Source organism: Pituophis catenifer, unplaced genomic scaffold, assembly GCF_029215685.1.
Source record: "Pituophis catenifer annectens isolate HBS135680 unplaced genomic scaffold, rPitCat1.0.hap2 SCAF_1, whole genome shotgun sequence".
NCBI classification, from domain to species: Eukaryota; Metazoa; Chordata; class Lepidosauria; order Squamata; family Colubridae; genus Pituophis; species Pituophis catenifer.
Window position 1 is genome coordinate 253,680,698 of NW_027256881.1, and position 24,718 is coordinate 253,705,415.

Consider the following 24,718-nt stretch of genomic DNA (forward strand, 5'->3'; position numbering starts at 1 on the left):
TGATGAATTTTGCATGCGTGTGCATAATTGAAAAAGAGTATTATCTAGGATTGAAGGAAAATCCAACATAATGTAATGTATATTATGACAGATTTATACTAGAGAGACCCAAGACCAAGTTTTCATTTTTGTTTGGAGTTTGCTAGCTAAGGTTTGGGCTAGACCAAGTTTGAACTCGGCCAAACTCATAGAATTTTGATTTGGGTTACAGTGAAGTGAAATCCATGGAAACTGTCATGGGAGCTTCCTATAGGAAAGGCAGGAGAGACATGTAAAATAATATCAAGTGCTGGAAGCTAACTTTTTTCAACTGATAATTTACTTCTAACTATAACATTTTCTAACAATGTAAATGAGATTTAGATGATCAAAATAATAGTATAGAAATAGAGGAATTAAAGCCCAGGCAATCAGTCAGTTTCTTTAATCACATTATGTAACTATTTGCTGTTTTGAATATTTAAAATGTCTAAAATGTTTCTAATGTAAAGGAAGAACAGCAAATGAAAGTGTCATTTTGCATATTTTTAGTTAAATCAAGTGCATATTAATTTAGAATTAAGAGACATTAAAATTGGTGTGCATTCTGCATAACAACAGAATCTAAACATAATTCTTTAACAGTTAAATCCTAACAGCTATTTTTTGTGGGGGGATATTTTAGTATTGCACACATATAATACAATTTATTTATTGCAAGCTGACTCTAATCTTAACCATTAACAATTTGAAGTTGCCAGCTTGTTGGGAATTCAGCTCCCATAATCTTCCAAACAGCAGTACCAAAATCCTGGGAATTATGAAGCTGAAGTTCTACATTTATGGACTGCATTGGGTGTATTAAAATGGGATAAACAAGGAAATTAAACTGCATAAATCGATAAAGCATAAGGTATCATTATGTCAAAAGTTACTTATAACTTATAATTATAAACATATAAGGTTTTACATTTTTAACAGTAACATTTATAGTAAGAATAAAAGGATTTATTAAGTATTACAGTACAATAACTATATCCACATTACATTTATATTTTATATATTATATAGAGGACTGCAGAGAAAGATAAGGAACTGACAATATCTGTCTTCTAGTGTCATCATATTATATTTTGCTTTTTCGTTAGAATCTTAGATTAGGGAAGGACCAGAGAAATCCTCTAGTCCAGGGATGTCAAACTCAATTTCATTGACGGCCGCATCAGGGTTGTATTTGATGTTGGGGAGGGGGGCAGGGGGGCATGGCCAGCTCAATATCACTGTTGGGGGTGCCTATGGTGGTTCGAGCACTCTGCCAGCGAAAACAGGCTCCCAAGGCTCTATTTTCGGCTGCGACAGCTTCCTGCAACCATCTGCCTGTGCCCCCTCTCCAAGTTCCGTTTTCACTGGCAGAGGCACCGTGGGCCAGCCCTTTGCTGTTTCCAGGGCAGCCCCGCGGGCCAGATCTAAGCACCCCGTGGGCCACATCCAGCCCCAGGGCCTTGAGTTTGACACCCCTGCTCTAGTCCAACACCCATCTTTTTCAAGTCCACTACAGTATCTCTGATAGATGACCACCTGTTCTGACAACCTCTAATAAAGGAGAACTCACCATATAATGCAGTACCCATTCCATTCATTGACAATATAATCATGAAGTTCTTCCTGGTGGATAGTATAAACCACCTCCTCCTTTATTAAAGTTCTTCAAATATTTAAAAATGGCTTTTACATCACTCCTTTGCGTACACTAAACATAACCACGTCCTTTAACTATTCTCAGTCTTGGTAGCTTTCCTCTAAATTCAATCCAGAACATCATTCACCTTTCTGAACTGCATAGAATTAGAATGTTATTCCAAATAGGGTCTGACCAGGGATGACCAGAGAACTTCTTGTTATCTGTGCTCCTATTAATATGCCCCCAAATGATGTTTTATTTCTTTAGCAGCTATATCACATAGCTAGCCGGTATTTAAATTACTAAGCCATACTGTATTTCTGCCTTACATTTTTCATACTCAGTTGCAGAACTTTCTCTCAATTAAAATTAATTTCATTCATTTGAAACCTGTTGCTCAAACCCATTTAATTTTGAATCTTCTTTCAACTAAAGTATTAGTAACCCCCCCCCATTGTGTCATTTGTACATTTTTTTTCTTTTTAATTGAAATGGAACTATTAAGAACTATTGGTTACTCAGCCAAATGAACAGATCAATTATTACATTTCATGTGAAAGGACAGTCTCATTACTTCATTCAAACTTACAGAATAACAAACAATGGGGAGGGGGGATGACAATCTCTCGACTCTTCCCTCTTAGACCTTTCGCCCCCCAGCCTTGTGAATGGAAAGTAAATGGAAAGTAAATGGAAAATGCGATCAGTGAGAATAAGATTGGTCCAGATATGTGGATGTTGTTGCGATTCATTTTTTTTCCCGTCTGAATACTGTAGCCAATTTGTAATCGATGGCGACGGAACCTTCTTCCCCCTCCCTCCCCGAACCCACCTCCGTCCTATCTTGCAGAGCAGAGGGCTCCAAAAGGGGGGGAAAATGGCATTTGAGGCCGCTTTCATCCTCTCCCGCCCTCCAGGAGGACTACAATTCCCGTGATGCCTGTGAAAGGCGGCAAGAGCCGAGCGGAAGGCGTCGGCCTCGCAGAGGCGGCGAGTAGCTCTATCCGGGGCCTTGGCGCTTCTATCCTCCTTTCGCGCCGCCGGCTGCCGCTGTAGAGCGGCGGGTCCATGTGCGCATCGAACGGCGCTGCCTCCCCAGATCTCGTCCGCGTTGCCCGTCTCGGCCTCGACCGCACAGCCATGGACCCCAACACCATCATCGAGGCCCTGCGGGGCACCATGGACTCCACGCTGCGGGAGGCAGCCGAGAGACAGCTGAACGAGGTGAGAAGGCGGCGGTGGCGGCGGTGGCAGCGAGGCCCGGCCTGGGAGCGCGGCATACAGGAGAAGCAGTCCCGGCGACAAGGCCGACGGGGGGTGGCTGGCGGGGGGTGGGACGCGAGTCGGGGACACGACGAATTAGGTCCAGGCACAGGCGGGGGAGAGAAGGAGAGAAATCGGGCGTGCGGACCCCGAATGGTCTCTCCCTGCATTGGAGTTGGGGACGGGGACGGGGACGGGGGAGGTAGGAGAAGCAGGTCCGCGATGGGCTCCGAACAAGCGAGCGATCCCTCGGTGGCACCTGGGAGGTCACCTCCAACCTAAGAGAAGGAGCTCAAGGCTGAAAACTTGGCCCAGGTTGTCGCCGGTCGCCTTGCTATTTACGCACGTGCACACGCACCTGGAGGGCGAGGAGAGAGGCCCAGGCGCGGGCCTGACGGAGCCGCCTTTCCCAGAGTGAAACGTGGGCAGGAAGAGGAAAGGAGGCGGCGGCGGCGGAGGCAAGAGCGTGGACGGGGCGAGGAAGCCAGGCCGTGTGGCGAAGCGCGGCTTTTGGGCCGGAAGGGAAGAAGGCCTCTCCCGCGATCGAGCCTAATGTCAGGCCCTTTCCCGCTCCCTCAAGCATTGTCTTCGGGCACGTGGCAGCCGCTCCGTCCTCATCTGAGGGAAGCCCGTCAGTGCCCGGCCCTTGCCCGCCTTCTGCCATGCCTGGTGGACAAGAGCCAGAGTCGCTTGCTCATGATAGCGAGGAAAAAATAATTTCAAACGGGTCCTTTCTGAAACTGACGGCAGAAGGATTCTAGTGCAGGAGACCGAGGGTGTCCTTCTTCCTTATATGGACGCAAACTTTGCTGTTTAAGGTTAAATTTAGCGGCGGGAAAAAGAAGACGGCTGCTGAAGACACCTTTCAGAATGAAATAGCCCGTATTTCGTTTTCACTAATTGCACAGCACAAATTTTGATCTATGTATTTATAAGGGTGCACGTTTGTGAACCGGAAAGTGCGTTTAAAACCGGCTTCGTATAGTTCTCACAGTGTTCCGCCCAAGTTTTCAATTAAAATTTGAAATGTAATAAGCTAGTTGGGAAGCAGATTTTAAAAAGCAAGCTATCTCGTGGAAATAGTCTGAATGTCACATTAAAACTGGCATCCTGTTTTAAACCATGTTTGTTTTTCAACATTTTGCAGTCCTGAAGCAGCCAGGCAACATGCAACTTACATCATGATTATGATTCAATGGAAAGCCCCACAAGTATGAAGAATCAGTGTGTATTTGGTATAAGTGTACTGAATGAAATGCCTAGCTTTCGCTAAAGAATCATATCTTAAGGCTTTTTTTTTCCTGTTTTCTAATCTGAACCTTTCAACATGTAATTATAGTCAGGACATTCAAGCTATCTAAAATGGATACTTTATTATTTCAATTTATGGTCATTATTCAAAATGACTCTGGGAGTCTAAATGTATTAAAAGAAAAGCATAAAAGCATAAAAACAGAAATAAATAAAACACATGAAACACCAGCCAGGGTAAAGATCAAAGTAGGAAAAAACCTTGGGTGACGTATGAAGGTCCTTACAAATCCTGTCTTACCCAAATTATGTGTAATTCTTTATTATACTGCATGGGGATCTACGAGTGGTAGGCAGTCCTGGGGGTGGTTGGTGGCTTGAGGGTGTTCCATCCACCTTTTTTAAAAAAAAATGCTTTTAATTCTGTTTTTAAATCTTTCTAATGCTGTCTTTTTATATAGTTTTTAGCTTTCATTTGTAAACCATCCAGAGTCGCTCAGACATGGATGGTGTATAAATTTATAAAATAAATTATAAGAATTATACTGCTAAATTTGATCAGATTAAGTCAAATGAACCATCCATATGCATTTTGATGTAGGAAGGCGTGTGTGAATAATTGAAGCTTTAAGTAAAGTTGGTGTTGACAATGTTTTATTGATTGCAACTTATCTTAAGTAGCAAATAATGAGAAAGTCCACTGTGGTTCTTAGGTAATTTGCTATGCTTCTTTGGGTTCTAAACCATGTTCTCATTGTTTAGAAGAGATTAAGGTATTTTGTCTGAAATAGGTCATCACTGGTGTGCTTGCTACTTCTGGAAACAGAAATTTGGAATGATCACACCATGTCAGTGAGTTAATTTAGCTAACAATGGTTTTTGAGTTCTGGAAATGAGTTAAGTGTAGAAATACAAAGATATATTAATTTTAAAAATCTGGAAAGGACCCTGAATTTGACAACTGGTGTCATGAAGTCTGTGGTGCTCAAACTGAAGTAAAGAAGATAAGAAAGTTTTAGATATATTTTAAAAGTCACACTGTTCATGAAAACCACATTTTGTGACCCACAGCCTATCTTCTTTATTTAGTCTGATTAAATATACTGAGTTGTAGCTTTACAAGTAACGTACAAGTGTGTACTAATATACTTTTTGTATTAAAAAATTGCCTGGTTTCTATATATATATATATATCAAAGCTTCATATTATTAATTACAGATTGTAATCATTCTTAGCATAAATACCAAAAAGGGTGCAGCTTTAATTTTCATGACCAAAAAAATCTGATAAAGTAATGAACTGGCATTGTTACATCAGAAATATTGATATAATTTGTATATTGGGATATTGTGAAAATGAGAATTGCCTTACTTAAACAACATGCTGGTGTGCCATTTGGCTACTACTCACCTAGGCAGCTAAAATGATTGTCTAAGCTTTTGTTTAATGTAGGGAAACTTGTGATCCTTCACATATTAATGAACTGCCAAGTCCCAATACCTCTTATTTTAGGCCAAAATTGCTGTGGCTTATGGAACTTGCATTTCAGCAACATTTGAGAGGCAACAGGTTTCCCTACTTTCTAACATATTTGAATCTGAAGTCTTGCTTTATTTGTTTCCTAACAGTTTGAACCAAACCACTAACAGAATAGAGCATGCCATGTGATTATGGCTTCTTAAGAGAAAACCAAGCCAAAATTCCTGTTTGGGCCTAATGCCACACAACCAGTGGATGAAACTTTTATGTGGACAAGTGATTGACAAGTGCATTTTCATTCATGAATAAGTCAAAAGTTTTTTACAATTCTGGTTTGCAGTGTTTTCCAGATGTGACTAATGGTTTGTACTTTTTGCAGTGAAATATTCTATTAGGTTATATACTTTTTCACACTTGGTATCCTATTTATTAAGAAAGCATATTGTGGGATGCAGTTCCATAAAACCAAGCAACTAATGTTTACCTCATGAACAATTGTATGAGGTCTTTGGTGGTAGAAAAGTCCTTCAATAAAGTCCTTCAAATATTCTGTTCAGAACTCTTATCTGCCAGTGGCATCAAAAAGATTATAGATAGAGGTAGTATCTTTCTTTGTCGAAGATTTATTAACAAGTTATCTGTGATTAACATTTTACCATATGTCTTCAATACAGGGAGTATAGGAAGATTTGCTTTTCTTGTTTTTTATTTTTTTAATAGAAAATATATTTATATCTATGTATCTGTATCAATACACACACACACACACACACACACACACACACACACACACACACACCTTGTTTTCCCCAAAATAAGACATCCCCTGATAATAAGCCCAATCGGGCTTTTGAACTCATGGCAATAAGGCCAAGAGCTTATTTCAGGGTTCAAAAAAATATAAGGCAGGGTGTTATTTTCAGGGAAACACGGTATATATAGATATAGGTAGATATTCATATTTTATGGTATTGTACTATTATAATAAACAAGCCTTCGCCATCCTGGTGCTTCGTTCAGTGATACACCTGGAGAAGGCTTGAAAAAAGCTTATCTTTGCAACAATGATATTATTTTAGTGCTATTTTTGAATTGTTTGCTTTATTGTTGCATGTGATAGAATTGTAATGGAGCCAGGTGGTTGCTATTCTATATTCCTATGTTAAGGAATATTATGTACTAGAAGATAAGAGCATACAAAGAATAATATCCTCTGATTTTTTTTTTATTTTATACTTTTATGTTCAAAAACTGAATTGGATTCAGATTTTCTTGATAAGCTCAGAAATCACTTCCTTTTTCAGTGGAAAAAATACTATCCTTGCTATACATACGTACACGGAGATGAAGACATCCTGTAGTGACATGAGAGAAATAGCAAACTAATAGTATACAATTTAAAGGAAGATTTTTGAGCACAGATATGCTAATTGTTGGTGTGATCTGAGAACACACTTAAATTTGATTATTTGTCATACCCAGTGTACATAAAATCCATTACAGTACTTTTGTTAAGTACAGGGAACATGATAGGTTTTGAATAATAAGAGTAACAATTTTACAGCATTTATAATATATATTACAGCCTGCCTTTTCTGAATAAAATTATAAAGAATTGTCAGTATTTTTAATGTTTTAGGACAAAGCTACTCATATTTACTTAGTTTTTCATTCTTGTTATATTTGGCATTGATTTTAAATTCTTATTTTTTTCCAACTCAGCCATAATCAGTTTGGTATAGTGATTAAGGCACCAGGCTAGAAACCAGGAGACTTGAGTTCTGGTCCTACCTGAAACATGAAAGACAGCTGAGTGATTTTGGGCCAATCACTCTGTGAGCCCAAGACATCAGTTCCAGCGACAAGCCAGTGGGTCAGTTCCTGTCACAACCAATAGATCAACACTTGGTTGATCTGAAAAAAGCAGACCTTTCTGAAAAACTACTAGGATGAAAAAGAAAGAAAAGTTCTTTCCAACTTAATGGACTATTAGAAACACACAGAATACTGGAAAGAGAGAACAGAAAGGAGCCAAATTTGGTATGGCAGAGAAGCTGGAGAGAAAAAAATCACATTAAAATGGGTTTGATCCACTTGGTGCTGCATGTAAATTAAATTTCCCACTGCATCCCTACATTGATCAGTTCATTCTAAGCCTGCTTCCCTACTCCCTTCTAGCAATGCAGAACTATTAAGGGTTTAGAAAGAATTCCAGAAATGCTCAGCTTGCTTTTTCTGCCTTGTTTATTTACAACACACACTTACTCAGATCAAGTAAATTTTCTTTCACTATTTTTTGTCATTGTCCATAGGTAATTTAAATCTATAGGAGACTCATTTGTGTCAGTCTTCAATCCATGGGGTAACTGAGGTCATACATTTATCTTTCCAATGCTGAAGAATTAGTCTTTCGGCAACAATATGGTCACATAGAATTCATTTCTGTTGTCTAGCTGTCAAATTCCACATACTGTAATTTTAAAAAGTATGCATCCAAAATTAACATTAAGACATTGCAAAAAGTTTTAATCAAGCGTTATTTTTGCATCTCCAACAAGACAGTAAGTAATTTACTTGTTCATTTTCTGTATAAACATAGTAGGGGTCCACTAAATCTGATAGATTTTTTAAATAAAAAGTAAGATCCAACTACATTTTTAACATTGGGGTAAAGTAGTTTTCTGTTATTTATTAAAAAAAATCCAATCCTTTACTCCATTCTTTTATGTTTGTATATTAAATTAATGTTTTGATAACAGGTATTTATAAATAATGTTTTTAGGCATTTTGGCCTTCCAAGTGTGTCCCAGGCTGAAAATTCTCCATACAGCTGATTTTAATCAGTATTGAGATCTGGATTACCTCATAGGATTAGCATAAGAAAAAGAATTAAAATGCATTTTTCAAAAATAACATACCACACATTTATGTATTTATTTATGCTATTTTGTCTACCTATTTTAATCTAATAGGAGCATTAATAAGCATAGAAACAGGATATACCGGTATCTGTGTATGAGCAATACAGTGCAAAAGAATTAGGCAGTTGTGCAAAAGTACTGTAAATTAAGATTATTTTCAGAAATAGAAATGTTAATGAACAGAAGAGAATTCCAAATCAAATCAATATTTGGTGTGACTGCCCTTGCCTTCAAAACAGCATTAATTCTTCTAGGTATACTTGCACACAATTTTTGAAGGCACTCGGCAAGGTTCCTTCAAGGTTGTTCCAAACATCTTGGAGAACTAACCACAAATCATCTGTGGATATAGGCTGCCTCAAATTCTTCTGTCTCTTCATGTAATCCCAAACGTATTCGATGATGTTGAGATCAGGGCTCTCGGGGGGCCAAACCATCTCTTGTTCTTTACACTGAAGATAGTTCTTAATGACATTGGCTATATGTTTGGGGCTGTTGTCATGCTGCAGAATAAACTTGAGGCCAATCACACATCTCTCTGATGGTATGGCATGATGGATAAGTATCTGCCTGTATTTCTCAGCATTGAGGACAACTTTGATCCTGACCAAATCTACAACTCTATTCGCAGAAATGCAGCCCCAAACTTGTAAGAAACCTCTACCATGCTTCACTGTTGCCTGCAGACACTCATTCTTGCACCATTCTCCAACCCTTTGGTGAATAAACTGCCTCCTACATCCAAATATTTCAAATTTTAACTCATCAGTCCAGAGCACCCTCTGCCATTTTCTACACCCCAGTTCCCATGTTTTCATGCGTAGAGTTGCTTAGCCTTGTTTACACACACACAAGTAATGCCAAAATTTTTAAGTGGTTATCTAGATTGGCTTCTTTGCCTTGAACTTTCCTCCTCCCAGGGAAAATTACAACAGAAATAGTATATGCTTTGATCGATCAAGGAAATGAGTGCCTGTTGACATGGTAGGGTGGGATGTTACAATGTAATGAGTTCTAGAGTAGAATTTGTTGAGATTATGTGAACTGGATGGTCCAACTTGAATAACTGCCCCCCTCCCTTGATGCATACCACATTTGGGGTACAAATTGGTAAATAGATGTTTACACAGATGAGTGATTCTTACATAAAAATGGTGAGAGAATAATAAAATCCCTATTGCAGTTTTGGATAAGCATGGTGAGGGGGCCGTGCCCCTTGTTGAATGTGCCTGATTTTTTGTATGTATGTGGTATGAAGATGGCATCTTGTTTTTGGTTTATATTGGATTTTCTGATATTATCAGTTGGGTGGTGCCTAAATTGAATAAAATAAATAATATTATAGCATAAGTAATTTTATTTGAAATGCTCACGTAACCCTGTGATGATTACAGCTATTAATTTTTCTGAACTCTGAATTTTGCATCCTCTTCTATAGATCGGTTATGCATTAGCTTAGCGCTTGATGGGTAGTATGGGGCATGTTTCATTATCAACTGAATTTACTTCATATATATACACTGCTCAAAAAAATAAAGGGAACACAAGCAGAAGACATCCGAGATCTGAATGAATGAAATAGCCTTATTAAATACTTTGTTCGTTACATACAGTAGTTTTGTGTTCCCTTTAGTTGTTTGAGCAGTGTATTTATATATATATATATCTCACACTTCTGACTAAAACAATTTGCTTAAATAAAGCAGATTATTTGGTATGTAACTTTAGTGTCTTTTTCCTCCACTTCATTTTTCCTTTTGTGCAAGTGGGAAAGTCAAGTAGGAATTCACAGTTAATCATACTTTCTCAGTATATCTTTGATTAGTTCCTATCAAATCAGTTTGTATAAATTAACTTCAAAACAGTTTAAGTCTGATTTTGAACCCTGGTATATTTAGGAGCAATTGGTGTTTATCTTAGATTCCAGTACAATAGAAACAGTGATTAATGTTGCTTTCTTATTAAAATTTGGGAATAAAAGAAAGAGGAGTTAAGGGTATTAACATCTATGCATATTATGATCTAAAAATCCAGATTTTGGAAAAGAAGGGTTTGATTCTACATGTAAATATAATCATTTCCCCCCCAAAAATTACTTAACATTCAAGGCTGGATGGGGAAGAACAGGCTTCAACTAAAACTTGAGAAATACTATGCGGGTCTGGATTTTTCACCTCTTAGATCCCATTTCCCATCACTAATTCTGGATGAGGTTACATTCTTCTAGATAGAATCAGTGTACTTTTGGGGATCCTCCTGAACTTGCAGCTTCTGTTCAGAGAACAAGTGGCAGCTATGACCAGGAAGGCTTTTGTAAAACTCTTGTGTTGTATATCAGTGGTACCCTTTGCTTTGGTTATCTTCCAATTGGAGTACGACATTATGGTCTACATGGAATTGCCCTTGAAGAGCTTCTAGAAGCTGCACTTGACCCAGAATGCAGTGGCACGAGCAATTATGGGTGTGCCCATAATGACCTTAGGTCTTTATTTCCCAAGCTGCAGTGGCACCCAATTTCTTCCAGGTACTATTCATAGGGCTTGTATTCATAGGGCTTGTCCCTTTACAGTGTGGAGGTGCTTTATTTAAGGGCCATCCCTCTTCAGTTATCTGTGTCCTATCAGGTTTGACAGAAGTGGTCCTGTTGATTAAAAAGTGTCTCCTCAAAGGACCTAGGAAGCATGCCTTTTCCATAGAAGTGTTGCTTCTCAGGGACACCATCCCTCCCAGTGTTAAATTAAACACAACCACATGAAAGTTATGAGGGGTTGACCCGCTGAGTTAAATGTATTTGCTGTTGATTAGTTTATCATCGGTGGCCTTTTTTGCTTTATGTGTTTTATTTATTATAAATTTTATTGTTTGATGTTTTTATTGTCTTAGCTTACACAAATCTCTTATCTGAGATAAGCAACTATATACATCTAGGAAATAAGTTTAGCTGAACTGAAAAATATTGGAGTATGCACAAAACAATAAAACAATTTTACTGCCACATTTGGAATGTTCTCTTGTAACATTTTGACTGTCTTCTGTTCCAGTAGAAGTACTTGAAATATTTTGTGCGTTCTGTCTTAAGGATTTTTTTTTTAAAAAAAAAACACCTTGAAACAAGCCCCTTGCTTTCTTGTTTTTCATTTTAGAGTCACAAAACCTGGATTGGTGTTTCTATGTTGAATATGTCTTGTCCCCCAGGCAGAAAAATGTATTTGATCAAGAAGATGTTTAAATTCTGAACGGTGCAGTAGAAGCAACAGTTAAAGATACTTGTCTGCAAACTCTGCCTTCACAAACAGCCTCAGAACATACCAGAAATGAAGCAATAAAAATGCCTTCATTTCAACATACTCAGGAACAACGTAATGGAGAAATACTTTTCTGGCTTTGGTTGAGGCTTGTTTTTAATATACATACACAGTGTCCAATTTTGCATTTGGTAGTCTGCTTGATAAAGCACAACATACACAGTGAATATAAAGACAACAATGTTACATTGAACTCAAACTTTCCCGTACAAAAAAATAATAGTAAAATACTTAGTTACCTACCTACCTGTTAGTCCTTCAAATAAGTTTGAAATTTGAATGCATGTTTTCACTGCTCTTGATAATTTCCACTATCTCCTCTCCTCAGATATCACCAGGAATGTGACCTGTTTTTATTTTTCTTTTGGTCAATGTGCACAGTGGGATGCTGGAACAATTGAGATAACATAATATCCTACTTTGGGACAACATTTTGGAATTCAGAGAACTTTTGTTCCACACTCAGTGAAACTTGCTGAGCTTGGAACTATTTGCAGAGCACTAGTTTATGTCATGTTTATACAAGGCAGTTTTAGATCAGCAGGTTTTATATCAACTGATATACTCAGAATGGCAAATGAATTACCTTTTGTTGAAAGTTGGGTCATGTCAGAGGTGAACTATAATATTTTAAAATCATTTTTCTTAAATCATGAAAATAAACAGTACAACATGGGGAGGGGCAGAGGGAATATCTAGAAATAAAAAGATATCTCAGACTTCCAGTTTTCCTCCCTTGTCTTAGCTTTCTGCTTTTTAAACTGATGTTGCACATCTTTATGTATAAGATGGTGATATATTTCTGGTTTTGAAACTTACTGTGGTTGAAAATATAAGCAATTCATCATTTTATAGTTTGAACTTTGTGGAACTTAGTATATAATAAACAAATGTATATTGAACTCACCGACAGCATTAATGTTGTATATATATTCCTTAAAATTTTGCATATTTCATTTTATAAGCAATGTTGCCAATTATAAGCATTGTTTATCTTGAGTAAAGCAGCATATTGAAGAAGAGTAATTATTTATTCAGATCTAAAATAAGAAATAATTTCTCTGTGATAAATGTATTTATTAAAAAAATCAAACAATGCATATCAGATGATGAATGAATCCTGGGTGAAAAAGAATAAGAGAATTATTTCAAGATTAATTGCCCATATTTTTGTTAAAGTTGTATCAACGGTATAATGACATTACTCCATTATATTTGAACTAAGATTAGATTATGCTGTCAAACAACTCTGTGGAATAGCTTTCTCTTTATGTCATGCCTGTTTCTTTCTGGTTATTTTTTATTGACTGTGGCATAAAAATGAGTCACTGCTGAGTACTATGTTATGTCCAAACATCTTGAATGTATAATAGCTGCAAAATGACTCAGCTTTGTCTGGGGATGTTCTCACCTTATAGTCGTGATGGCGAACCTATGGCATGTGTGCCGCAGGTGGCATGCAGAGCTCTCTCTGTGGACACGCGTGCCATCACCAGCTGCTCTTCTGGGTTCCGGCGCACGCATGTGCGCCAGATAGCTGATCTGGCGCACATGTACACCAGCAAGCTGCTCTCTTCTGGGTTCGGCCTGCGCATGCATGCCGGCCAGCTGGTCTTCGCATGATCAGAGTGCATGTGCGCGACAAAACACGGAAGGGCAGCTGGCGATGGTGCACATGTCCACAGAGAGGGCTCTGTGTGCCCACTGGTTCGCCATCATGGCTATAAGGGAGAACAAAAATGTATGGACTTTAGTTCCCCAGCCAACCTTAACTTCTTAAAGTTAAACTTTAAATCTTAAAGTTGGTAAAGTTAAGAAACATTGGTCTAAAACAATACCCTACAATTGAAGGGTCCTCCATATGTCCAGACTTCACATTCCCAGAACTGTCAGTTCTTATTTACTTCTGCGAGTAACATTTATGCAGCAGGAGGTTGCTCAGGTTGGGGAAGCTTTGTCATGCTTTTCTATATTCAAGATTATTAAATTATTCAGATCCCAGCTCAGAAAAGCTTTGTCACATGTCTCTGGTTTTCAGAAAATGATCAAATACTCAGCATGGAAGTGTCTTCTTGGGATTTCCCCCTATTTTATTCATAACATAAGATATATATAAACTTAGTTTCATTTTCATCCATGCAAAGCTAATTTATATAGTATTAAGGCAGTGTTTCCCAAACTTGGCTATTTTAAGATGCATGGACTTCAATTCCCAGAATTCCCCAACCAGTATGCCTGGTTGAGGAATTCTGGGAGTTGAAGTCCATACATCTTCAAAGAGTCAAGTTTGGGAAACACTGTATTAAGGCAATTAAACAGTCATTTTCTCTGCCAGTGCACTCTCTTATCTTCATTGGTCATAAAAGGAGTGCAGCATTGATTTATTGCTACTCAAGCCAATTTTTCTAAATTAACCATATCCTTCTAATGTGTTATACCAGTGATGGCGAACCTTTTTCTTGTTGCGTGCCGGAAGTGTGTGTGTGTGTGTGCGCGCGTGATAATGCCCGCGTGTGCCAGCACCCATAATGCAATGCGACCCCCCACGCATGTGCATGCACATGTGACACCCCACGCATGCGCCCCACATTGCGCGCACACCCCCATGCATACGTTCTGCATTGAGCATGCGCAGTCCCCCACATGTGCTTTGTGCCCCCCCTACCGCGACTTGTTTTGGGCTTTTGGGAGTAGGGATTGAAGCCCCACTTGCTGCTTCTGGCAGCGCAATGACCAGCTCCCTTGGGGAAAAGGGGGTGGGGGAAAGATCTACTTTTGGGGCTTCCCTTCTCCCCAGCCGAGCAGACTGTCCAGGGGCAGGGATTGAAGCCCCACTTGCTGCTTCTGGCAGCGCAATGACCGGCTCCCTTGGGGAAAAGGGGGTGGGGGAAAGATCTGCTTTTGGGGCTTCCCTGTCTCCCCAGCCGAGCTCCAGACCTGTCCAGGCTGTCCAGGGGCAGGAAAAAGCTGCTGCCGGTTCCAGACCTGGCAGCCTGCAGGCTCAGCCCGAGCTTTACAAGCCTCTGTGGCACAACAAGAATCGGCTGGCCCAAACAGCCCTGCCTCGGAATAACGAAGACAACGCCATCCCCACCCCCCTTTCCACCTCTTCCAGAAAAGGGCTAAGCGGGTCGCTCCCACCGCCATCCCCCATTCTTCATTCGTTGTGGTGCGAAGGGGGAAAAAACCCACAGGAAGTCCTGCTCCTGGTGCTGCCAGGGAAGAGGCACCGCAAGAGCCGTTGTTGCTGGGGTTGAGGGGGTGCAAGCGCCAGAAGCAGCGGGTTGGGGCTTCAATCCCTTTCCCTGGACAGCCTGCTTGGGTGTGGAGACAGGGAAGCCCCAGACCGCAGATCCTTCCCACCACCCCCTTGCACCCGGTGGCGGCGGTTCTTGCGCTCCTCTTCCCCAGCGGTGGCAGGAGTAGTTGGCGGAGGAGAGGGTGGTAGCAGGCTGTAGCAGCAAGCTGGTCGCACTGGCTACAAGGCAGCAGCGGCTCCTCCTGCCACCCTCGCGCTCCAGGCAGCGTCCAGGCAGCCATATCTGTCCTCCCCCTGCGCCAGCCCATGTGGATTCCAGGCAGCGCATGCACACCAGTAACCCGCAGACTAGCTGGCTGGTGTGCATGCGTACCCTGGAAACCCGGAAGAGGATAGGGCGACACCACGCGTGCCAGGCAACATGGCTCTGCGTGCCACTTCCGGCACGCGTGCCATAGGTTCACCAACACGGTGTTATACCTATGTCTACATGTTTATGTAACTAGCTTTACATCCCCCTTCTGTTTTAGTTAAGCAAGATATCAATAACACTTGGCTGACAATCAGATTGCAATATGTCATTTACTTTGATCTTTCTCTGGATCATGATTCCCCCTCTTCCTCACATCACTTTCAATTCACTTATTTCAGTGGGTCTTCAGGTCATTTTGGAGCACTTTATCTCCCCTGTCCCAGAGCAACCAGTAACACTCAGGCCTTCAGCCAAACCATCATGGTTAATCAGCCATGCCAATTTCAAGCTTAGTCAACATATCACCCCCTTTTCGCATCCTGTCAAAAAGTTTGGAATTCTTATCTGTCATTCCTGCAGCCTGGCCTTTTTTGGAATTTTGAAACACATGATAGGATAGCAGCAGTTCTCATCTGCTTCATTGTATTGAACAGAGGTGCAGATTACTAAAACCAGTAAAAAAGACAGACCGTATTCATTTATGGAGATGAAAAAGAAATTATTTATCAGTACCACTATCTGGTACCACTTTAGCACAGTGCAAGCAAGGGGGATTCCTAGGAGCAGCATGATGGCCTAGAGCAGTGATAGCTAACCTTTTTGCCATTGCGTGCCAAAAGCGGGGGGAGCCTTGGGGTTCACACACGAACATGCCCACACCCATAATACAATGCACCCCGCACATGGACCCGTGACCCCCCTGCGTGACCCCTGCTTTTGGCACGTGGTGGCACGGTGGGCCCGGTAGGCCCATTTTTCGCCCTCCCCAGGCTCTAGAGGCTTTCTAGGAGCCAGGGGAGAGTGAAAACGGCCTTCTCCCCCCCCCCCCCAGGCCCTCTGGAGGCTGGTAATGGCCCATTTCCTGACTTCCAGTGGGCCTGGAAGGCCCGAAAATCAGCTGGCCAGCACGCACATACGCGCTGGAGCTGAGCTAGGACAACCCTTGTGTGCCCACATATATGGCTCCGCGTGCCACCTGTGGCACACGTGCCATAGGTTCACCATCACAGGCCTAGAGGTTAAGCTCTCAGGAGGCTGTGAGTTCGATCTTAGATAGTGGCAGATACGTCTTTCTTTGGATGCAGTGAATAATTGTCTGCTGCGAACTCTGCGTAGGCGTCAGGAAGGGCATCTGGCCAGTAAAAGCTTGAGATCTGTTCAGTCACCCCAACTCCACCTGGATGCAAGAGGGATTCTTGAAATGGTTATCTTTCCAGCTTTTCTTTTTCTAGAACTAAAGTGGTAACAGGAGGTATGGAAAACCTCACTACAGGTAGTCGTCAACTTATGACCACAATTGAGCCTAAAATTTATGTTGCTAAGCAAGACATTTGTTAAGTGAACTTTGCCCCAATTTACGACCTTTCTTGCCACAGTTGTTAAGTGAATCATTGTAGTTATTGAGTTAGTAACACGGTTGTTAAGTGAATCTGATTCCCCATTGACTTTGCTTGTCAGAAGGTTGCAAAAGGCAATCACATGACCCCAGGACACTGCAACCATCATAAATATGAGTCAGTTGGCAAGCGTCTGAATCTTGATCACATCATATGGGAATGATGCAACGGTCATTAAGTGTGAAAAACAGTCATAAGTCACTTTTTGCAGTGCTGTTGTAACTTTGAACAGTCACTAAATGAACTGTTGTAAGTTGATGATTACCTGTATTCCTTTTGTTGTCTTTATTTAATGTTGACTTTTTTAATCTTCATAGCTGAATATTAATGAGAAAAGCAACTCATTCTTTGATACATAATACAGCTTGATTTTTCATGAAGTAATCAGATGGCCTCTTAAAGCACTGATACATTTTATACCAGCCTTCTTCAACTTTGTGCTCTCCAAATGAAAATTATTGGAGCTGAAAAGAAACATACCTTATGGGCAACTGTTTGGCAAATAATGGTCATATTTTGTGGTCTCTTACACTCATTGCTACATTGTGGTTAGCATGGCAACATGACAACACTTTTAAACCCATTCTCACAGTGGCTGTTGACCATTAATTGAAAAGGTGGAAAAAACTGCAGTTGTGTTATGTTGACCTTCCTAGTTGTGAATATAGTGAAGGATAAAGGTGAAACAATGGCCTCCTTTTGTTTTCTTAAATAGGCACCTTTAAATCCAGTCTAAGTCAAGGATGGTTTTCTTTTCTTCCACTGCCTGGGCAGCATAAATAGCAAAGCTCTGCTGATAGTTATCTGATTGAGTGAGATTATGCAACATTGTGAGAGGAATGGAATGCCATCTCAGCTCTGAAATTGGCAAAGGGAACAAAAGAGATGGGAAGACACCCCCCCTAAAGGAACTAATAGGCATTGGATGATGGGGGCCTTTAAGATAATGGAGTAGGAGGGTAACTAATGTCTATGCACATTTAGCTAAAATGTGGATTCTAAAGTTAAAAAAATATTTTGTAATGCTTTCTAAAATTGTAAGCATCTAACTTTTTATATTTTGCTTATAGGCTCATAAATCAGTGAACTTCGTTTCAACTCTCCTTCAAATCACTATGTCAGAACAACTGGATTTACCAGTGAGGCAGGCAGGCAAGTAACAGTTCATCACTTTTTATAGTATAAATATTTAGCGCTATTAATAAGTGACTGAGTAGCAAAATGAACTAATGGAAAGTAGATTTTAATGTGGAGTAATACTATATAAATAAGAACAGGATGGTCTCTGAAAACTGGGTCGGGAGAACAATCCTTGTGCTTAAAATAGTTTGCTAAAGTGGACATGATTATTTTTGTACAAAAGCATCCCTCAGAATTTATGATTACATGACTGTGTGTGTGTGTATATATATATAAATTAAAAAAGTCATCTCATCCTTCTTTGCAATTCCACATTTTGAAAAAGACAAAAGTATTTACTGATTTAAAAAAGATAGAATGGTATCATGGCTATCATCAATATCAGATACAATATTTTTGCATATATTGGAAGAGCAAATCCTGGATGTTTTTTTGTCATTAAATTATTCTTACTAAAATCTTGCTTTGAGTTTATTAATTTGAGATCTTGAAATATATAACACGTTTTGCATAATTTCTCTTATCGAGGCATTTTAGTAATTCAGCCTCCTTCAGCTTAATTCTAGTCCCCTAATGTTGATATTAGTTGTACTAATAGGTACCATACATATCAGGTTGAGTATTCCAGTCACAAAGCTTAAGAAATTTGTACAAGCTTGAAAGTTAAATAAATAAATAATATGTGCCCTTAAGATCTGTGGCAGACACTTTCATATCCATTTTTCTTTGCAAAAATTCATAATATGCATAAACATTTTATGCCTGAAATAATCTGTGAGATGATAGTAATGACTGATACTTAGTTTGATGTCTAGGGATTTAATCTACCACAACACACAGGCTGTCATAGCAAAAGTGATTGCAGTAGATAAGGTCCCTATTCCTCAATATGCAAATAGCTCACTTTCTTCCATTTTTTAAAAAAAAAATAAAGAAGCAATAAATTTTAGGACAAAATTATACAGGATGGAGTACTTTATAAAGTTCCATGTTCTGCTTGTGTGCTGGTTGTGACCTAATAGTTATGTCTATTAGATTATTACGGATGAATTATAATACAATTTTAGGGCATCTTAATACTGTTATTTGACAGGTGTTATATACTTGAAGAATATGATAACCCAGTATTGGCCTGACCGGGGAATTACTCCAGGGGATAACCCGCCTTACTCAATACCAGAAGAAGATAGACATTGTATTCGAGAGAATATTGTAGAAGCTATTATTCATTCTCCTGAACTGATCAGGTATATTTAAAGTTGTGGTCACAAAGTATTCTTGTTCCAAATTCATACTTAATTGGAGTATTTTCAGTCATACTAGAAAGTATAATACTGATACTATGCTCTTAAATTTATATTGGGGTAGGGAAATTCATGGGCATTACACAGTGTAATTGACAGAAGAGAATGCCTATTGTACTCTACTGTATTAAAATGCTGACACTCCTTGGTGTTCTCAGATCCTCACATTGTATTTACATCTACTTCAAACATTAAACTGTTAATGTATAGAAACTCAAAATAGCAGTATTATTTGTAAAATATCTTATATGTTCCAGAGTACAGCTTACTACTTGCATACATCATATTATCAAGCATGATTATCCTACTCGTTGGACTGCTGTTGTTGAGAAAATTGGATTTTATCTTCAGTCTGATAATAGTGCCTGTTGGCTTGGAATACTCCTTTGTCTTTATCAACTTGTGAAGAACTATGAGTAAGTTACTATGTGTTATGTGCTTTATTTGTAATTCACATTACTGTTTTCTATACATTAGAGTTGTAGGACCTTCTAGTCTAAATAAAACATGAAATTGAATTTATGATTGGATTTGACAGATTGTCTGTTTACCTTTTGAGGTACAAGAGAAATGACTTTTTCATAAGGAATGTCTTCTACAATTGTAGACATAAACATGCAATACAGGTAATCCTTGCTTAGGGATTATTTGTTCAGCCACCTATCTGCCCATTGTTCTCACCCTGATTACCTGGGATGCAGTTTCAATGATACAAGCAAGCACTTTTTGATACCCAATTTGTCTCATGTTGTGGTTAGTTCTGAGCTGAACAACTTGCATAGTCCCCACTTAACAGTGGCAATAGGAATTGTCACTAAGTGAACAGGTCATATGATGACATGCTTAATGAGAGAAATTCAGTCTCACCTGCCATCTCTGGCCACCTGTGCATCTGCTGCAGAAGTTCAGCAAACTGCTAGATGATGGCAGAGATAAAAGAGCTTTGGTGGCGCAGCAGACTAAAGTGCTGTTAAGTAGCACCAGCTGCCTGCAATTACTGCAAGTTCAAATCTCACCATGCTCAAAGTTGACTCAGCCTTCCATCCTTTCGAGGTAGGTAAAATGAGGACCCGGATTGTGGGGGTAATAAGCTGACTTTGTATAAAAAAGAACACCGCTTGTGGGGCCCGAAAGGCCTACTAAGCAGGTATATACAAAAGTATGAAGGCTATTGCTTGATGCATTGTAAGCCGCCCTGAGTCTCCGGAGAAGGGTAGCATATAAATCGAACCAATAAATAATAAATAAATAAATAAATAAATAAATAAATTTTGGTTTATATCTCTTTGCTGCTATCTATTGGTAATTTGGATTTTTAGAGCCCAGATAGAATATGCCTACTAAAATATGTATGCTTGCCTCTTTCGCAGATAATATTGAAATGCTACACCAGTTTTTCTCAATTTGACAACTTTTAGGTGTGTGGACTTCAACTCCCAATATGTGCTATTTCTGGGATTTGGTGTCAACACATCTTAAAGTTGTCAAATCTAAGAAACACTGCTACACTTCTAATTATTTGTATTTATATATGAATATGTTACTGTCTTTGTGTTTTTTATTAAGAAGAGTTAATTTTTACAGTGTTTCTCTCTCTCTCTCTTTTAATGCTTTAAAAGTCTTGAGACCTGTGTAAATAATTTGGATGTTTGTCTGTGAAAATGTTCTGTGAAGATGCTTCCTCTTTGAATTGCTTCAAAAATTTCTCCCATATTAACTTGTATTATTTTTTAAAAAATATTGTTATTAAAAATTATATCTTTAAGAAGTATCTAACCCACTCTCAGTTAAGGAATTATGTCAGATTATTTTAAAAGTTTGATTTTTTTGCAGCCCAGAAAGTGTGCTGAACTGAGTTGAAGTAAGTCTGATTCTAGAGACTGGCCATGTATTGCAGAAATATTTTTCTTAAAGAATATCAGCTGTAAATGAAAACATTAAAGTGTGAAGTTGTATATGCTCAAACTTTTTCTCATCCATTAAGATACTCCCTAAATTGACAGAAGGAAAATTGTTGTGTGGGGGATTAGTTTAAATTCATTCCTTAAATTGACACCCAATAACAATGAAAAAAATTGACCCCAACTAGTATCTGGCGGAGGCTACAAAAGAGGCATTGGACAAACTGCATTTATGTGATTGTAATCCATATAGTTTTCTCCTTATTCTTTTCCGTCGTGCATTTAAAAAGGAAAGACATACAGCAAGAACATCGTTATTTATGATAACGATGTATATCCAGAGAAATTAACAAGGTAGAGGTTTATTTGTTTCCTATGCAGTATGCAGTACTTTCTTTGGAAATAGGATAAAATTTCTTTATTTTTAATCAATGGTGGTTCTAATAGATAATTTTTCTAAAATCAGCTCTTAACTATTTTTCAAAGATACAAAAAACCAGAAGAGAGGACTCCATTGATAGCAGCAATGCAACACTTCTTGCCTGTTCTGAAAGATCGTTTCATCCAGCTCCTTTCTGATCCATCTGATCAATCTGTCCTTATCCAGAAACAGATCTTCAAAATATTTTATGCCCTTGTTCAGGTTTGTCCTTTTTACAGTTACGTTGTTTTAATCTTTACATACTGATTGGAACAATTATATATTGATGCTTAGCCAAGAAAGTGGATAATTTAAGAAATTAAATATCAAATGGATTTTCTCAGGTTGTTTATATCTTTGCTTAATTTATAATCATAACTTGTTTTTGCTTTGCTCATAATTTTTCTCAACAGTATACATTACCCCTGGAGTTGATCAATCAGCAAAACCTAGCAGAATGGATAGAAATTTTGAAAACAGTTGTTGACCGAGATGTACCAGCTGTAAGTATTTACTTTATACAGACTATGTGATTTACATATATGACATTGTATGTGAGTTGGTTGTATGATTGAGTGTACAAATAAATGATATACACAGCTGTATTATTTTTATCTATAGACGATGTAAATTTTGGAGAATGGAATTCTAGTGACATTTATAGATTTCTCGCGCTTTTTTATAAGCATGTCCCTTGGACTTTTGAAAATTCAAAAGTAAAAGTTGCAGGCCTCTTTGTTATTTCTCTTTGTATCTTGCCATTCTAAATCTTTTGTTGAGTAAGAGAGTAAACATATTTATAGTAAGGGACGAGCATCCTATGGCCCCCATCTCCCTTTTCTCAACTTCAAGGCTTCCTCCAATAGTTAAAAACTGACAGCAATTTTTCTCACATTTTTGTGGTGGGAAACTTAAAAATTGTAATCTTAATATGATCCTTATTTTTTAAAAAAAACGCCCCAACCTACATCTGTGGAGTATATACAAATAAAATAAACTCTTATCCTGTAGAGATGCAAGACAAGATCATCTGCTTTTGTGACATTTCTCTGTTGATTATAGCTGTCATCCGTCCCCCATAATTTTAAAGGTGATTCCTACCCATCGAAAGATGGTTCCCCCTATTTAATTAGATTTTAAAATAAAAGCCCAGAAGCATATTACATTATAAATTAATACTATACATTTTAATTTGGCTTCAAAAGGAAACTCTCCAGGTGGATGAAGATGATAGGCCTGAATTGCCATGGTGGAAATGTAAGAAGTGGGCACTCCACATCTTAGCCAGACTTTTTGAAAGGTAACATTTTTCCCCCTCAAGATTCAGTTTTAAGTATTCTAAATGTTATATTTTTGTTACATGTACATAATATATTACACTGGTTTTTTTTTTTTTTACTAATATTTCAATAGGTATGGAAGCCCTGGTAATGTTTCCAAGGAATACAATGAATTTGCTGAAGTTTTTTTAAAGGCATTTGCTGTTGGTATACAGCAGGTAGGATTTTTTTTCTTTATAATTTGGGTTTGATTGAGAATTAACTGATCTTTACTATCATTTTTTTTATTTAAAAATTAAAAATCATTTAAACCTAAGTAGAAGGTGTTTGAAATAAAATTGGTAGTCTCTGTTTCTTTTTGCCAAATAGAATTTATTACTTCCTAGAGAACATAATTTCTTTAGTCAAAGGAATTAAATTCTGCCTTAGTTGATAAAAGAAGCATTTTAATGTTGATGTATATAATAAGTCAAATTCAAGCTCCCTGAGGCCAAATTCCTGGCATTCCAAGCAATTAGACTTTGCATACACTTTGCCATCTTTTCTTCTCTGTATGTATCACCTTGTAGTACATAAAGCATTGCTTCATACTAAATGAGACAGTTCATTTGTATATAACATAATTTCACTCTATCTCGTTTTGGGATAAGCTGTTGCACAGAAAAGAGTAAGAAATAGTAAGCCAAAGAATATAAAAGAATGAAATGAGAAAATATAGCTGAAATATTTGGACTAGAAGACATCCAAGGTCCCTTCCAGCTCTATTCTGATTGAAATGTATTCACACCAATAACCACTCATTATACTTTCCTTCATACCTTTATATCTCTATAAACCATCCTAGTTTCCACCATATCCATACAGCTTTTCATGCATTGGCCAAGTTTTTCAAACTTGTCTTCTTTTCAGGATCTCACCTCCATCCAGTCATAGCCTTTTTTTCCTCCTCCCTCTTAATTTATTTACTTTGTATTTGGTCACATTCATTCAGCCCTCATTTATTCTGGACCCTGCCTCATCTTTTTTATCACATACATTTCTCAAGTCACCAAATCTTACTTCACTTCACTTATGTTTCTCCTGGCATGTCTAATATCCACTTATCTAGCATATAAGCAGACAAGAGAATGCTGTTATATGTAGCTAGCTTCTTTTTCTTTTTTCTTTCTGCCGCTTCTTTCAGCAAACACTCAAGGTTTGCCACTGATCACATGCTATATATTCATTCTATCTTAGCTGTGTGGAAAGCTGTTATCTAACACATTTTGGAAAACAGCTTAAATCTTTAGAAATAATTAATCCATTTTCTTAGGTTTTGCTGAAAGTGTTATATCAATATAAAGAAAAGCAGTATATGGCTCCGAGAGTTCTACAGCAGACTTTGAACTATATCAATCAAGGGGTATCACATGCAGTTACTTGGAAAAATCTGAAACCCCATATTCAAGTAAGTTGTTTTTCCTGTTTTTTTGGAATGAAGCCTGCATAGCTAAATAATAAGTTATGATTTTTCCCCCCTGGAGCTCTGCTGTAGCAGAATTTGACTGAGTTTTAACTTGTGCAGATGAGTTTTACATTTTATTTTACCATTGACATTTCTAAATTTATTTGATATTGGAAGCCTCTTCCCCTTTTAAAAAAAGTTAAGAGCAGCCTATAAAAAC

The 24,718-nt window shown here is 38.4% G+C and overlaps 1 protein-coding gene across 6 annotated transcripts in view; it reads left to right on the forward strand.

Annotated features, from left to right (window-relative positions):
- The first annotated feature begins 2,660 nt into the window (after positions 1 to 2,660).
- IPO7 (importin 7) overlaps positions 2,661 to 24,718 on the forward strand; it is a 44,397-nt gene continuing 22,339 nt past the window's right edge. For all 6 annotated transcript variants that reach the window (XM_070934016.1, XM_070934000.1, XM_070934006.1 and 3 more), the window contains exons 1-9: positions 2,661 to 2,884; positions 18,079 to 18,160; positions 19,242 to 19,395; positions 19,710 to 19,868; positions 21,840 to 21,996; positions 22,188 to 22,277; positions 22,980 to 23,074; positions 23,188 to 23,272; positions 24,367 to 24,501. In XM_070934016.1, coding sequence (XP_070790117.1) covers positions 2,729 to 2,884; positions 18,079 to 18,160; positions 19,242 to 19,395; positions 19,710 to 19,868; positions 21,840 to 21,996; positions 22,188 to 22,277; positions 22,980 to 23,074; positions 23,188 to 23,272; positions 24,367 to 24,501 — 1,113 coding nt within the window. In that variant the 5' untranslated portion in view covers positions 2,661 to 2,728. The remainder of the gene's footprint in view (positions 2,885 to 18,078; positions 18,161 to 19,241; positions 19,396 to 19,709; positions 19,869 to 21,839; positions 21,997 to 22,187; positions 22,278 to 22,979; positions 23,075 to 23,187; positions 23,273 to 24,366; positions 24,502 to 24,718) is intronic.